Below are 16,990 nucleotides of genomic sequence, written 5' to 3'. Positions count from 1 at the left end.
CAGCAGGCCATGTGCTCCATCCTTCATCTGTCGTTGGCGAGGCTCCTTCTGAAGACTTGCCCAGAACTGAAGAAAGGAGCACAAGGAGAAAACGATAGATTCAGGGTTCAAAACAAACCCCGTTTCGGGTCTTCCAAATTGCCCAGCATGCAGCCCCTAAACCCTCAACGAAACAGAGTTGAGGGATTTTGAGCAACTTGCCGATCCAGATGAAATACTGCCACACATTTCTGGGGATCAAGTTATTAAACATACGGGTAAGATAATTGTAGCAAATGGCGGGCATCCAACTTTGGATTTTCATCTACAGTCCTTCCACGACAATCTTTGATGGTCCTCGTTTTCACCATCCTTCTTTTTGTTAGGTAGATGCTTGATGGCGTTTTGCATAATGTGGAAAGTGCACAGTCCATGTCTTGATTCTGAAAACAAATGCTCAACAGCCTTTCCCTATCTTGATCAGTAGATATGGTGCACAGTTGCTTCTGATTATGTACTGATAAGAAGGCATGAAAAAGCCATTTGAAAGATTCAAATGTCTCATCATAAAGAAGAGAACCGACAGGTGATGCGCTTCTGGCAGCTGAAGCATGTGATTGTGTTCAACAACCAGATCATATACTCCATGATTTCTATCTTCATGATCCACTGTAATTGACATATGAACCTCACAATCAGTTCTAATTTCAGCTCACCCTTTCTTAGTTCGATTATCCCTTTTATCAACTGCCTTTTTACCCTCTTTGAAGCAAACAAATCTGCATGAAGTCTCTACACCATCGAAGTTGCTTTTATTTGCAAATCTCTTTCTTACACTGAAACCCATCCTTCATAGTACCCCCAAAAGTCCCATGCCTCATCCACACTGTTAAATATCATGCCAACTTGAGGTTTGAGTGCTATTAAAAAAGGAGCAACATGGAGGGTTGTTTGGATTTTGGTTCCTAGGTGCATGCAAAAAAGTTTGCTTAAACAGATTTCCAAGTAGCATACAAAATTTTGGCTGATAAAAAGAAATTCAAAATTAACTTATTTGTTTGGATCGTGGTTCTCCATCGATTCCCTTCTATTAATCCTTGATGTGTTTGGTCAGGAAGTGCTGGATGCATCAAGAGAACTGAGAGGGTAAAACAGATCAAGTACACACCCTTGTTACTGTGCTGAGTGCTGAGTGCCGAGTGCTGGGGCTCCCATGGTGGTAGCGCTAGATCTCGCTGCGGTCAACACTGCAATAGGGTGTATCAACAACCTTGTTTCTCTGCTAAAGGATCATAAGAAGCAGAGCGGCGAGTTTGCTGGTATCCTCCATGCCATCAAAATGGAACTCGAAATCATTCGGCTTGACATAGAGGAATATGAAGATCTGAGGCTGGAGGAGGTTGCTCATGACATTGTCAACTACATAAATGGTCTCTGGACTCCCGGACCATGGGGAAGCTTCATCCTCTCAGCCGTGGGGTTGGATCCCCGTATCGAAGACATTGCTCGCATCAAAATTTTCATGGACTGCATCAAGAGAGTACAAGAGAGTCTACAGAAAAGATCCCAGCCTTCAGACAAAATTGGATCTAGTGCTGCTACTACTCCAGGCTCATCCTCATCGGCGGAATCTCATTCGTCTTATGCTTCAGAGGATCGTCTCGTCGGCATCAGCGGACCCAAAACGGAGATTGTGGAGATGCTTCTCTCACCAGGCGATGGGAAGCTAAGGACGTTCTCCATCGTGGGATGTGTCGGCTCGGGGAAGACTGCCCTCGCTCGGGCAATCTATGATGACGCTGCTGTCACTGGTAATTTCCAGTGCAAGGCTTGGGTCGTGGCGTCAGAGTACTGTCATGCCCGGGATGTTGTAGAGCAGATTCTTCAACAACTTATTCTGCAAGGAGAAATCAAGGACAGCTCCAACCCCAAATCTGCTTTGCAGCGTTTTTTGGAGGAAAAAAGGTCTTCCTCTCTCTCGTTTTCATTACCATGTTGCTCCATGTTCTTCCATGTGCAAATATTCATTCTACTCTTAGTACCATTTCTTATGCTGCTCCGGAATATAAGTACTACTCCCTCCTTCCATATTAAGTGACTCAAATTTGTCTAAATATGGATGTATCTATATACTAAAATATGTCTAGATACATGTAATAGAAAGTCACTTAATATGGGACGGAGGGAGCAGTACTCAATTAATTAGTCTGCACCGCACCCATCAAGCTAATGCCACAATTAAGCTTGTTTTTCCAACTACAGGACTACCTTCTAACAGAACAGGCTTTGGTAGTTGCATGCCACGCAATACTCTCAAAGCATTCTTACTGATAGTGGGTGCCATGAAATCAAATCCCTTCCGCTTTGAAGCAAGATGGCCTTTAGTAATATAATTGGTGCAATGCCAAAATGATCTGGAAAATTACAATCACTATCAGTTTTTGTCATATCATCACCCCAGCCATAAATCTTTAGTTCATTCAGATCTGAGTTTAATGGTTTCCCCTCAACCTTCTGCATCTATTCTAGAAGAAAGTACAGGCAAACCCTTCTCAACTCGGTAGCCTCCGTTTTAGGAAGATTCATTCCTAATGTTAAAGCTTGTTGTGGCCCAAGATTTTTCTCTGTCACATTGATAAAAGAAATCCAGGATAACAGATCACGTATGGTGAGCAGTCTTCCAGTGTCCAATTGGTTAAACCAATTCCAGAAATTAACGATGCAATCTCCAAAGCAAGAGAGCTTCGGGTTGCTAAACCTCTCTATAGATATGCTCTTAAGTTCATCAACATCTGTAACAGCAGGAATCCACAATTTTGTGATTCGATTCCTTAAGTGCTGGAGAATCCTCCTTTTTTCCGTAGTCACTACCTGGATTCATTGTTGTAAGGATAAAGAAGTTTGGATGTGCTACAATCTCCGCTACCACAGAACCACCTTTCTCGGCCAGTGACTACAAAAAAGCAGACACAAATAGACATAGATAAATAAAGACCCTGAAGTTTGAAAGAGAATAGTAGATTATTCAACACAAGTCAACATAATGCCCTCCCAGTCGTTGTAGCGTAGGCTTAGCAGTAGCTTTTCTTTGCATTTTTTTTACCATTTTCCTTTGGTTTTTCTTTAGTCTCTTGGTTAGATTTTAGGCTTTAGCTAGCTTAGTTTCTGGGGTTTTTTGGTTTGTTTGGTTTGGCTTTGTACCTTGTTGCGCCTTCAATTGGCAACATCCATGAACCTAGATGTACAAGTAATCTCCTGTTGATTAATTGGTGAGAACTAGCAAAAAAGCAAAATTGCATATAGTGTTTAACAGTCATTCTCCAGTTGACAGCAGCAGCAGCCTAAGAAAGAGTATGTGCTCGCTTGAGTTTGGTTAGCCTAATAGATATAAAATTTAAGAGATTGCTATAGACAGTTTAAGTTCAAATGGATTGCTAGAAAAGGAGTGCCTTAAGGGACAAGTCAAATTAGCCTTATAAAAGGAATTTCATTTTATGAAAAGCAAGAAGAAATAACCATGTACTCTATTTTCTACCTCTCAACAGAAACTATGTTTAACTTCCCCATTTAAAACCCCAATCATGTTCAAGTCATACCACCTAAGCATCCTCTGTCCAGCAGTTATCACATCATGTTAGAGTTGACAGTAAGATGTAAGATCTTCCTTTGCATCATGTGAAGAGAGATCACTAAGGAGTTTAAATAAAGACATGTGCCTAAGTTAAGCAAGCTCAAACTCCTCCACATCAGGAAACCATGCTTCACTATGCCATCAGTGCACATCAGCACATGCACAAATTCCATTTAGAGCAAATTGTATTGTAGGTCCCTAAAAGTTGTGTTACTTAGCCCTTAAGTTTATTATCTTTTAGGTGTCAAAATTTGCAAGTTGTGTCACTTGGGTCCATAACCTTGCGATTTAATCCATTAGACCCCTAAACTTGCAATGCTTTTCTGTTTTCTTCAACCCCGTTATCCATACTTTGTTACTTTAGTATTATTTCTTAGTACTATTTCTTATGCTGCGTTGATGACATATGAAAGTGGAGATAATCTTTTCCTTACTATATTGTTGCAAATTATTTAAAAAGCATAAAACTTAGTTCGACAAAGAAAGTCGAGATAATCACTTCCAATGTGCTTTCAGGTACTTGGTCTTTATTGATGATGTGCAGCCACAAAAATTACAATGGGGAGATATACAAGATGCATTCCCTATAAATGACAGGGGTAACAGAATAATTTTGACAACACGTTCTTGCTCAGTTGCAACTGCCTACAGCTCTGGAGTTTATATATACAAGATGCCATGCCTTGACGAAGCTAGTTCAAAAGATCTATTCTGGAAAAAGGTTTGTGGTTGTTCAACTGCACCTGCACCTTCGCTGGCTGATGGTTCAAAAAGCATCCTGGATAAATGTGATGGTTTACCACTGGCCCTCATTAGCGTTGCTAATTTTTTGGGCGGAAAAGGAATAAAAGGATCGCATCTAACGAAAGCTGACTGTGAAGATGTGGGCAAAGAACTTGGTAAATTCATGGCTAGTGATGAAAGTGCCTTCCAAGGAATAAAAAACACTCTGGGCCAATGCTACAACAGCTTGCCTGCGTATGACCACAAGATCTGCTTCATGTTTACAAGCTTATTTCCCAAGGGTCATCCAATTAACATCAAGAGGCTAGCCAGAAGATTAAGTGCCGAAGGATTGCTTGTCAGTGACAGAAATGGCTCTAAATGTTTAACTAAGTTGATTGACATGAGTATGGTTGAGCCTGCATCCATTTGCAGCTATCTTGATGCTGTTAAGAGGTGTCAACTTCACAGTATAATGTTGGAGTTTGGTATCCAAAAGTCATTGTCTAGAAACTTGCTCACCCTGATTCAAAAAAACAAACCCTTACATAACATAACCTGTCCTGTCCGCCGACTCAGTGTACAGTCCAGCACCATCGTGAAGGAATTTGAACTGTCTGCTCTCACTTCGTTAACGATCTTTGATAGTGAGCTTTTGTACTTCAAGGAGCGCAAGTTGATCCAAGTCTTGGTTCTGGAAGATTGCAAGGTTCCTGATAGGAAAGCTGTTGATGACATATGTGAACTGGCATTCCTCAAGTATCTCAGTCTCAGGAATACTGGCATCGACAGGCTTCCCACAAATGTAAGAAAACTTTTATGTTTAGAGTCCCTGCACATCCAGGATACGGTGGCAGTAAAATTGCCAGTTGAAATCATCATGCTACCACAGTTAGCTTACCTGTCTGGAAAATTTGAGCTGCTGCCGTTGGCTGGCAGCACAACAACCAAGGAGCTTGAGGAGTTTTTGAAGAACAAAAGTAAACTAAATACTCTTGCTGGAATTGTCGTCCAAGAGGCACAAGCTGGTCCGTTTGAAACCGTCATGCTACACGCGGCAAACCTGAAGAAGGTTAAAGTTTCGTGCATTGCTGCTGCTGCCTCTGTTCCAAGCTTCTTTCCTGCTCCTGCTGATGCCTCTGCCCCAAGCGGCACTCCTACTGATGCCTCTGCCCCAAGCGGCACTCCTGCTAACGTCTCTGCCTCTAATCCAAGCGGTGCTCCTGATACTGCAAATGTCACTCGTACAAGCACCATCCGGGATCACAGTCCCAAGGAAACTGCCCGAAATAAGAAAAGATTTGGGTTTTTCACCGCTTGTATTTGTTTCAGAGGAAAGTCGGCTGTGGAAGATTCTGCCTCAGATACCACACCTGGGGCCTCTATTACTGAGTCTTTCCCTGTCCACCGAAGTACATCAGCTCAGATCCTGCCACCAGCCATAAGGAATCGTCAAGAAACTGGTACAACATTGGCTTCAAGACTGATATCCTGTCTTGAGAAGCCCTTTACGGGTCTCGAGTCTCTGTCCATTGATTTCAATGGTGCACCCAATGATTTTCTGGCTTCTCTAAGGCTTCAGTTCACTGTCAGTTCCATCAAAGTTCGTCGAGGATTAGGACATCTGCCTGGCCCGATAGAGTTACGTGAGCTGTGTAATCTCGTAAATTTGCAACTAATCTCCACAGGTCTCAGCAGCCAACAACTGGAGGACCTGCAATACCTTCAGTGCTTGGAATATCTCAAGCTCGCAGAAGACCACCATGGATCTTGGGATGGGGATTTCTCCGTAGGACAGGGTGGATTTGCGAGCCTTCGCCTGCTGTGCTTTGAGGCAGCAAAGCATCCACGGGTGCGGATTGTGCGAGGAGCCATGCCCCGCCTCATCTCTCTTCAGTTGCTTTGCCCAGACTCTCCCCATACGCCGCCTAGAGCCGACGATGACACAGTTCCACATGCAACTGCGGTCATCAAAGCCCTGCCTGGAGATGATGGCACGGCCGGAGCAACTGTGAAGATCGAGATTGAGTCCCTGCAGCCTGGAGACAACGGCGGCACGGTAGCATCTGCGGAGATGCAGTCCCCCCTTGGAGTCGACGGCACGGACAGAGACACTGCAGAGATCGAGATTGAGTCCCTGGAGCCTGGAGACAACAACGGCACGGTAGCAGCTGCGAAGATGGAGTCCCCACTTGGAGTCGACGGCACGGAGGGAGGAACTACGGAGATCGAGATGGATTCCATGGTGTCCCCTCTTGGAGTCGACGGCACGGCAGGAGCAAGTACGGAGATCGAGATGGAGTCCACGCTGCCTGGAGACGATGACAACACCGTAGCAGCTGTGGAGATGGAGTCCCCACTTGGAGTCGACAGCACGGCAGGAGCAAGTACGGAGATCGAGATGGAGTCCACGCTGCCTGGAGACGATAACGACACCGTAGCAGCTGTGGAGATGGAGTCCCCGCTTGGAGTCGATGGCATAAAACATCTTGGACATCTCAACGAGGTGATACTCCACCATTCTGTTGATGATGCCAGAGTTGAAGCTTGGAAGCCAGAACTGAAGAGACACAAAAACAGGCCATGTGTCAAGAGGCAACCAGTGCCACTTTAATTTTGGAGTGCCGGCACCTGTTACTCCACCATTTTAACTCATCTTGTTATGGCAATATTTATTCAGCTCGTCGAGCAGCAAACTGTAATAGCCACTCCTGACTAGTTGTGGTACTTCCGTTTAATTATCATGTCGTTCTCTATATCCATTTAATTTTAGTTGCTTGTTGAAACCTGAGACAGGAAGCTCACCAAAAGATGCCATATAAAGATGTTCTTGTAAAAGATGTTCTTGTATTAGAAATTTACAAATGACGCCTAGCTATCATGATTTTTTCTGATGATATGTTTGTGATTTCTCAGAATGTTGTTATTAATAGGTGGTTATGCTTTTCTATACTTAATAAAACCGAGAGGTTACAGTTAACAGGGGAAGAGTTTTCTGGTTATGTAGAATGTTGAAGGTTGTATATTTTAATTAGCATGGGAGACAGCTGGTCTGAGTTTGGAAGTAGTCGACACATGCCAGTCAAATTATTTTACAATCCTCTGTGGTATGTGTTTTGCTGTTGTTTTGAGGAAGCAGGTTCAGTTCAGCGTTATATGGCACAGTGTTAGGCTGCTAGCTGATGGGTGAGATATCCTGCAACTGTTGATTAGGGGTACTGCATTTAATCAGAGCCCATTTTGTGTTTCCTTGCAGGTCCTTCTGATTCCAATGGCCAAGGGAATGTTTTGTCAATTTGCCATATGAGATTAGGTACCCTTATGCCTGCTATTTTCCGGTATGAGTTTGTACTCACCATTGATGCTGACAAATATGTTATTAATTCAACTTACATTGATTTTCTCTTGTTCTCAAACAGAAGGAAAAATATGTATCCGCCGGTCGATGTCCGACTCGTGAATTCAATTGGTTTAAGGACCGTTGTGGCTATTGATGGGATATATATGGTATGTGAATGGGCTAGAATGCGATTTGATTTCCTACTCAGATGTTTATTTTAATGTGCTAGATGTGACCGATATCTTGCACATCTGCTGGCAAAGGTTTGTCCCCTAGGGCTCTATATATTTAATTTTACATCTCTGACCAGTTAAGGGTACAATCTTTCAGCTTCTTGTGGCAACAACGCTGAACCTGCTCATCATGTTGCCATTGAAGATGTTGTATCCAATACACCAAATACAAGAGATTTGAAGGTGATGTCTCCTCTCACACATGGCTAATTTCTTCTTATATGTAGATTGGGTGCTCATTTCCTGGTTGTTAGAACCAGCATGTAATTTACACTTTCCATCAATCCCTGCCTGGATAAATGTCCAGTTTATTTGCATACACGATTCTATATATATGATGGATATTCTTCAAAACCATTCTTCTGGCGGGGAAATGAACCGTCGAACAGAAGAAAAGAGAAAGTAGCCAGCGAATTCACTATATGTAGGCAGGTAGCCACTCAGAAGGTCGACAGTTCCATGAACCGAGCTCACAATAACACCCCACAACACCAAAACCACAGCGCGCACGCACCACCATACACCAGGTCCAGCGACACCTCGCTAACTAACCGCAGCAAGCCAAAACCATCGAGCCAAGTCCAGCTATGTTTAACATGGCAAATTCGATCCTTAGAGTGAGAATCCTTACTTGGTATAGCTATTTGTCCTTTTCCATTGAGCTGGAGTGATATCATTCTAAAATGCAGATCGATTTTTGTTACAAGTAGTTTGTTTAACCATGCATGAGTTGTGCTCGCCTGATTTTTATTAACGAAGTTTGGATTGTTTTTATTTCTCCAAGTCCTTTTTTTTTTGGCAGGGGTGCTGTCGTCTTGTGTAGTTTATATAACAATGGAAAAATCAGCTTCATTTCTTGTACTATAATGATCTGTACTAGTACAATGCCCGTGCGTTGCCACGGCCTCTGAATTCCTTCCACTTTCACATGTAAACATAATACACATGAAAATTTAAGTTTATAGAAAAGACAACAACATAATTTCACATTCAATCAAAATGCATTTTGATATGTTAAAATTTGGCATTCTATGCATATAGTAAGTGTATACACGCAACACGCTGTCTCTTAAAAATGAATCCTTCGACTTGGGCTCAACCCTACCCAGAACAGGTCAAATAGAAATTGGTTAATCCATGCATAGCCGTGCGTGTGTGTTATATAAAATTACAATCCACATGCTCTGCGCCGAGCCTGGCTCCTGCGACCATGGCGCCTGCAGTGGAGGCCCGTTTCGGATCGTCTTCGTCTGCCGCGACCTACACAGCCCGGGGGTCACTCTGGCGTTCGTGTATTCGTCGGTGACTGACGAGTGGAGCGCCCCGGCGTCGCTTCACGTCGGCGCCAACGACAACGTCGGGTTTGCTGGGTTGCCCGGCACGTCCGGTGTCCTCGTTGGGGACGCACTCTACTTTTTGATTACTCGGCGTGCCGCAATTCTCAAGTATGACTTGGGCAGGCATTGCCTATCCGTCATTCAACTCCCAATGCCAATGGCTGCTAACAAATTCGACAGTGCCAGCCCCTCTCTTCTGGCCGCAAATGATGGTGTGCTGGGGATTGCCTTTAACAACATGTCTAGGCTCGAACTGTGGTCGATGGAAGCTGGTCGCCACGGAGTTGCAGCAACATGGGCACAGCACCGAGTCATCCACCTCAACACATTGCTCCCCGCTGAAGATCCCGGAAGCTCGCTGGAAATTATTACCTTTGTGGAGGGCACTAATATTGTTATTGTGGCCACTCATCTTGGTTACTACACGATTGATCTCAAGTCACTGCGGTCGATGAAGCTGAAGCTTCCCGAGAGTGAGAGGAAATCGATGAGACCAACTAGGAGAAGAAAATGTTTTGGCATGTTTCCGTACATGAGATTTTACAATCCACCAGGTATATTTACTCTTAACCCTTTGCACCACTGAAAATCATTAGCAACTTCCTATGGTCTTTTGGCTTGTGTAAGCACTTGTCCTCTCCTTGTAAATATTGCACAGTAGGTGCTCTATTACTACCATTTTAAGCTAACCTAAAGTATTTGCAAGTTTTATGCATGATATCTTTTCAGATCATGCTAGCTGCAAACTTCTAGTTCTGGCAAGGACAAAATAATACTCCCTCCGTCCCAAAATAAGTGACGTGGATTTGTATAAGAATCTATACAAATCCACGTCAGTTATTTTGGGACGGAGGGAGTAGTAATAAGCTGCACAGGGACAACACACTTGCAAAATTACCAATTCATAAACCTGTCTACTGCTGTTTGGATCTTGCAGTTTTGATGCTTCGAGATGTTTTGTTTTCTGTTTGGCAGTTTAACTAAGAATAGGGTAGGCCATCAAGACAGCTATTGTTGTCGCTGAATTCTTTGTCATGATGAGAATAATAGAATACTATGATCAGGTTTCCATTTGAGCTGTCATCTGTCAATTACTCGATAAATGTTCCTGGCGTAGATCTGCTGCATCTGACATAATCTGATTTTACTTTTAACAAGAAGAGAAGTGAGTTGAAAGATGATAGTAACAAATGTTCTAATCTGATTTGAGTTTTAACAAGAGTAGCGGGTTGAAAGATGATAGTAATAAATGTTCTAAAAGTTGTATTCTTAACACCCCCTGCCGCCCCTTTCCCCTGTAATAATTTCAAGATTAGACTGTCCATTAACAAATCTTATTGCTCTGCCATCTCTATAAGCCTTTTAATCTTGTTGAGAATCAAGCCCTGGCAGATAAATATCTTTACCAGTGGAGTCTCTGTCCCCCAAAATTATGCTATACATATCCATTTTGAACAAGTGGCGTGAGATTTTACAAATTGGTTCTGCTATCCATCTTAATCATGCAGAGGATGTCTTAGTCTGGAAATGAATTCTTCAGGGCTTTATAGTGTGTAGTCCCCTTGTAACGTTCCTATTTTGGTGGTGCGCCGTCTGTTTTCCTTTTTTTGTAGTATGTTTTCTATTCTTACTGTGTGCAAATGTTTCTCTAGCTGATTTGTCGTGATAAGTCTGCTAAGAGAGTCAGCGCTTACCTTGCATGCCCTGCTTGTTTTGTTATGTTTTGAAGAAGTAACTATTGTTCATCTGTTCGTAACAATCCTGGTTGGATATTTTTTGAACTTCGTGGTAAACGGCTTTTCGATTATGAGTCAATTGATTGGTGGCGTCTTAGCAATTAATTCTAAACACAAAATTTTGAATATATGTTATTGGCTACTGCTTTGTTTTAATCTTCTTGTTGGAAGATTTGAGCCGGATGAGACAACGGCTCCGCTGACTGCGGATGGTGCTGTAGAAGGGGGAGAATCCCTCAAATGGATCGTCAGCCACCTGATGCGCCATTGGAAGGATCAGCGTATGTCTTGAAGAATACAACTGATGTGCTCTGATGGATCCCTTTTGGTTTCATAATGCAGTGTAGCCGTGTGTATATTCTGTGTGTTTGATGAATGATGATGCCTGGAAAGTGTGAACTTGAACAACCTGCTTTGTTTGTTTCGGAGAGGAGATGGAACCTGGACTTGAGGTCCTTTGAACCTAAAATTGAAGAAGGTGCTTCATATTTAAAGTCGACTGTGTGCAAGCTGTCCGTTTATACTTGTGATTCTACAGACCAACCACGGGAAGGCCAACATGTCGCATTCCAGCATGTTGCATTCCCTTTAAATCCTGAAATATTATTATTCCATTCCAGGATGTTGCATTTGCGAAAATTCTCAAATATTATACTGTTCCATTCCAACATGCTGCGTTTTAGTTTATGGAGTAGCACTTAAAAAAATAAAATATGCATAGCATGTCAAGTTGGACGAGTCCGTCGGAGAAACGTAATGTTTGAACCGAATGCTCAACGTTTCAATTAGTTCTTGTTTTTTGAGAGAGACAAATATTTGAATGCAATATCAATCAGTCGATCTCAACATTAAGAAGAACTGAAATTTTGCTCTGGTATTTTGTTTCAAAAGCGACACAAATATTGTTCCCGCGACTAATGAATATTCCGTCCGTTTCTAAATTCTTGTCGTTGTTTTAGGAACGGAGAGAGTAGCTTCCAACAAAATAATACTTCCTCTGATCCAACTTACTTGACGCAGATTTGTCTAGATACATATTTCAGTACGTAGATACATGCGAACCTAGACAAAGTTGCAACAATTAATTTGGATCGGACAAATAATTTATTTCGTTCAAAATAAAAAATAAATTTTCACTGTCCTGATAGCAAAGTGCATCTAATGAAATTCCATCCAGCAAACACAGCCTAAAAAAAAGATTCAGAAAGCCCAGGGTTCGTTCAACTGACCTTTCGTTTTCCGTCTCACAGTCTCACTGCCTCCCCGGCCCCACCTGCCAGTGAGAAGATCCACCTTCTTCCTCCCCTCGCCACAACTGCTTTGGCCCAAAACCCTCGGCGCTCCACGCGCCGCGACCATGCCGCCTCCGCCGCCGGCGTTGCTGGACGAGCTCGTCGAGGAGATCCTCCTCCATCTCCCGCCGGACGAGCCCGCGTCCCTCCTCCGCGCCTCCCTCGTCTGCAAGCGCTGGCGACGCCGCCTCTCCGACCCCAGGTTCCTCCGCCGCTACCGCGAGCTCCACGGGGCGCCGCCCATGCTCGGCATCATATGCACCATGAACGAGCTCCGCCAACGCGGATCCATCTACCTCGTCGCCCGGTTCGTCTCCAACACCGGATTCCGACCTTCCCCCGTCGAGATCGAGGGATTCTCCGTGCTCGACTGCCGCCATGGCCGCGTGCTCCTCCATTACCAGTCCTTGTTCGTGAACGAGAAACCCGACCTCGTCGTCTGGGACCCCCTGACGGGCAGCCAGAGGAGGCTTCGACAGCCCGACGTCCAGTGCGAGACCTGCAACGCCGCGGTGCACTGCGCCGCCGCCGAGGGTTGCTCCTGCGACCACGGCGACTGCAGCGGAGGCCCATTCCGGATCATCTTCGTCTGCACCGACACCGACAAGCCGGGGGTCGCACTGGCGTTCGCGTATTCGTCAGTGACGGGCGAGTGGAGCGCCCCGGCGTCCCTTCCCCTCGGCGCCGACAACGTCGAATTAGAGGAGTGGCCTGGTTCGCCTGGCGTCCTTGTCGGGGACGCGCTCTACTTTTTGCTTGCTGGGCGTGCCGGAGTTCTCAAGTATGACTTGGGCAGGCATTGCCTATCCGTCATTCAACTTCCAATGCCGACGGCTGCTGACAACTTCCACTATGCCGGACCCTATCTTGTGGCCGCAAATGATGGTGTGCTGGGGCTTGCCTTTAACAACATGTTTACACTCAAGTTGTGGTCGATGGAAGCTTGTCGCGATGGAGTTGCCACAACATGGGCACATCATAGAGTCATCCACCTCAACACATTGCTCCCCACTGAAGATCCCGCAATCTCGTTGGAGATTGCTACCTTTGTGGAGGGCACTCATATGGTTATTGTGATCACAGATCTTGATTACTACACGATTGATCTCAAGTCACTGCGGTCGATGAAGCTGAAGCTGCCCGAGAGCGAGAGAAAATCGATGAGACCGACTGGGAGAAGAAAATGTTTTGGCATCTTTCCGTACATGAGATTTTACCATCCACCAGGTATATTTACTCGTAACCCTTTGTAGCTTTGTATGTCTATTCATAGTTGGGACTCAGTAATAGCTGTTAAAGCAGTATTTCAGTTAGCCCCCCATTAATTATTTTCAATGTTTTACCAGAATGTAAGTAATACCATTATCTATTTCAATCAGTGATGTAGAGGATATTTTCAATGGTGATTTATGCCGCGCTCGAGACATATGAATGCTTTTTATATGACATTCAAGTTATGCATAACTAATTTCCAAGTTGATCTAGTATTCAGTTATCTTCTTTGTGAGTTGTCACCAATCTGTTGCATAGAGCTTGAAAGACCCAATCTATTGAGCATATGCAATCACACTGAAAATCATCAGCAACTTCCTATGGTCTTTTGGATCGTGTAAGCACTTGCCCTCTCCTTGTAAATAATGCACAGTAGGCGCTCTATTACCATTTTAAGCTAACATAGAGTACTTGCAAGTTTTATGCATGATATCTTTTCAGATCATGCTAGCTGCAAACTTCTAGTTCTGGCAAGGACAAAATAATATTCTAATGAGCTGCACAGGGATAGCAACAAATGTTTCTGTAATTATTTCAAGATTAGACTGTCCACTAAAAAATCTTAATGCTCTGCCATCTCTATAAGCATTATAATCTTGTTGAGAAACAAGCCCTGGCAGATAATATTTGTACGAGTTTAAGAGAATCGGTTGGTTGTGGTGATGACCCCCTGTAATTCCAATTCCCTTTAAAATCTGTAACACCGAAGATTATATCCCTAGCAAACTGCCTTCTTGCAGATCTGATGCCTTGAAGTGTTTGCATCAAATTGCCATCACCAGCTACCACCCTTTAGTATCTAAACATTATTTGAAGATTTACGAGCGATATATTTTAATGATATTTGTGGCAGGTTGTCATTGCCAACAACCTATATATATAAGCCTCTTGGCAATGATGCTTTTATTATTTATTTTACGAATTCATTGGCTGCTTTTTGGCATCATCTAATATGTGATCTGAAGTTTTGAAGTGTTTGGTGGTGTCTTAGCAATTGATTCTAAACACAAAGTTCTAAATATGTTATTGGCTACTGCTTTGTTCTAATCACGCCCTCTGGAAATCTTTGCAGGGCGTCTTGTGTATCATAGCACAGATGCTGATGAACCGGATAATGCTGGGCTGGGACTGCGACTTGCTCGGAACTGATATTCCTTTAGGATGAGACAGCGGCTCTGCTGACTGCCGATGGCCCTGAAGAAAAGGGAGAGAATCGCTCGAATGGATCGTCAGCCACTTGATGCGCCATTGGAAGGATCAGCGTGTGTCTTGAAGAATACAACTGATGTGCTCTAACCGATCCCTTTTGGTTTTCAGAAGGCAGTGTAGCCATGTTCTGTGTGTTTGATGATGCCTGGAAAGTGTGAACTTGAACAACCTGGTTTGTTTGTTTGTTTGGGAGAGGAAATGGAACCGGGACCTGAGGTACTTTTGAACCTAAAATTGAAGAAGATGATGATTCATATTTGAAGGCGAGTATGTGCAAGCTGTCCGTTTATACCTCGTGATTGTACAGAGCAACCACTGGAAACGTTACATGTTGCATTCCAGCATTCTCTATTAATCCTGAAATATTATTAATTCCATTCCAGGATGTTGCATTTACGAAATTCCTCAAATATTACACCGTTCCGTTCCAACATGTTGCGTTCCAGTTTGCGAAGGTGCATAATTTAAAGAAAAACAAATATGTATAGCCTGTCAAGTTGGATGAGTCAGTATGCCGAACGTTTCAACGCAATATCATCAATAAGACCGATCCCCACATTAAAAACTGGAAAAATATCAACGAACTAGCTCCAGCAAATCTCGTACCGGTATTTAATGCACAGATAACCAGGGACTTTATTGAGGATCAAGGGACCAAGTTGAATTTTCAGCCAGGTACTTCATTGAACAACGAGGGACCAAAGTTGAATTTTGAAAGATTGGCAGGGGCCGCGCGAACGCGTACCCCCTCTAGCACAAATTACGACGTCCACTCTCCCACTTGGGGAGATGGTAGACCAACGTGCTCAACCAAGTGCAATGTGAGCCATTGATCCAGGCCACGGCCCTTCTTGATCAGCCGTCGACCCCGTCCAGGTAAGTGCCTTCCAACGTCGCCCTAGGCGCTTCTTATATAGCCCAGCTCTTCCTCCCAGCCTCCTCTAACCAGCAGAGGTGGTACTAAACGTCTTAACGATGATGAGACGAGTGCTTTCCTGGTGTCGTGCGGCCCGCCGTGGGCCGTGTGGGTCGCATCATCGTGGGGTCTGTTCGTCGTGGGCTTTTCGTGGATGTCTCGGCCCAGTAACCTGAGTGCGATTTCCTTTTTCTTTTATATAAGCATCCAGAGTAAAATATATGCCACTAGGGAACTCCTAAGAAAGATCCAAATTTTTCATTTTTTTCCTTTTTTTGCGGGGAAGAAAGATCAAGCACTCGCTTTTCTCGACAGTGAGTGAAATTGGAGCCTTTTCCAGAGGGCATCTCGCAGCCTTTGATGCTGATGACGAATGTACCTATATATGCTGATAGAGCCGCCGATCAATCGGATGACTAATTTGTTCCCTTCTTGCAGCTTAATTAATATTCTAACGACTTGAGCTCATCTGAAACCCGTTTCTGGCGAGCCATTTGATGTAATCAGAGATTCCCAGAACCTCGATTCTGCCGTCCGTACGCCCCTCAAATTTTGTCCCGGACTGTCATCGATCTGGTCAATCAAGTACTATTAGCTCAGTGATTTGGATGGATATATCAGTGCTGATTACGAGAGTAGTAGTACTATATATGCTGATCGATCTTTTCAGGTTAGTTTGCTAATACTATTGCGAGATTGAGAGGCTGTCGGAGTTACGTGTAGCAACACTAGAGCGAGTGGCCTGAACGGGATTCATTCTAGAAGCCAACTCGACGTCCCTGATGCTGCTTTGGGATTGGTCAGACGAAAATGCTGTCGTCAGATTTGGGTCTATATATATGGGAATTATTGTTTGCAAGAACATCACAGTATTATTTTTTTCCACTAAACTCTACGAATTTGGCATGAAGAATAACGGTCAAGAGTTGTGGGTTTAATTAATTAAGCTGGTGTGTCAATTAAAACCAAACATCTGACGTATATATCTGTGTTCTGTGAGTATATATGTCACCCTGGTGTCCAAATGGCAATCTGATAGTTCGAAGCGCTTCGTGCACATATGTACAATCAATCGACACAAGGAATATATATTCGTGAAGTGCGTGGTATCCTATGCACACGCAATAAAGGTCTCGATCGAATTCTTGCTAGTTCAAAGCTCGTTATTTGGATTTTGGAACCTGGTATAAGTTGGCCGAAACCTCTCGTTGATCTCTTAAACGGTAGCGACATTTCTCTTATGATCAAAATGGAAAATTACAGGACGATGTACGATATGTTTTAGAAAACCAGATCGTGCATATATATAACCGGCCTTAATT

The 16,990-nt window shown here is 43.7% G+C and overlaps 2 protein-coding genes and 1 non-coding gene across 3 annotated transcripts; 2 read left to right on the top strand and 1 right to left on the bottom strand.

Moving 5' to 3' along the window:
* Nucleotides 1-1,074: 1,074 nt before the first annotated feature.
* LOC104584347 (putative disease resistance protein At1g59780) lies at nucleotides 1,075-7,140 on the top strand. The gene is made up of 2 exons (XM_014902806.1): nucleotides 1,075-1,944; nucleotides 4,127-7,140. The coding sequence occupies exons 1-2, from the start codon at nucleotides 1,193-1,195 to the stop codon at nucleotides 6,945-6,947; spliced, it is 3,573 nt and encodes a 1,190-aa protein (XP_014758292.1). The 5' UTR covers nucleotides 1,075-1,192; the 3' UTR covers nucleotides 6,948-7,140.
* A 5,143-nt stretch (nucleotides 7,141-12,283) lies between these two features.
* LOC100825544 lies at nucleotides 12,284-15,146 on the top strand. Its single transcript, XM_010238681.3, has 2 exons — nucleotides 12,284-13,498; nucleotides 14,616-15,146. Exons 1-2 carry the CDS (start codon nucleotides 12,337-12,339, stop codon nucleotides 14,690-14,692), a joined length of 1,239 nt encoding a protein of 412 aa, XP_010236983.1. The 5' UTR covers nucleotides 12,284-12,336; the 3' UTR covers nucleotides 14,693-15,146.
* A 328-nt stretch (nucleotides 15,147-15,474) lies between these two features.
* Nucleotides 15,475-15,636, bottom strand: LOC112269017. The gene has a single exon (XR_002960608.1). It is a non-coding gene; the product is annotated as a U1 spliceosomal RNA (small nuclear RNA).
* Nucleotides 15,637-16,990: the final 1,354 nt, after the last annotated feature.

Source organism: Brachypodium distachyon, chromosome 4 (genome assembly GCF_000005505.3).
Source record: "Brachypodium distachyon strain Bd21 chromosome 4, Brachypodium_distachyon_v3.0, whole genome shotgun sequence".
NCBI classification, from domain to species: Eukaryota; Viridiplantae; Streptophyta; class Magnoliopsida; order Poales; family Poaceae; genus Brachypodium; species Brachypodium distachyon.
This window is presented reverse-complemented; position numbering and strand designations above follow the sequence as displayed.

What these genes read in the sequence shown, in the direction of transcription:
- LOC104584347 (XM_014902806.1), top strand. Translation starts at nt 1,193, where the DNA reads ATGGTGGTAGCGCTAGATCTCGCTGCGGTCAACACTGCAATAGGGTGT. An exon ending in CGTTTTTTGGAGGAAAAAAG is followed by an intron (nt 1,945 to 4,126) that starts GTCTTCCTCTCT and finishes ATGTGCTTTCAG; the next exon opens with GTACTTGGTCTTTATTGATG.
- LOC100825544 (XM_010238681.3), top strand. Translation starts at nt 12,337, where the DNA reads ATGCCGCCTCCGCCGCCGGCGTTGCTGGACGAGCTCGTCGAGGAGATC. An exon ending in GAGATTTTACCATCCACCAG is followed by an intron (nt 13,499 to 14,615) that starts GTATATTTACTC and finishes AAATCTTTGCAG; the next exon opens with GGCGTCTTGTGTATCATAGC.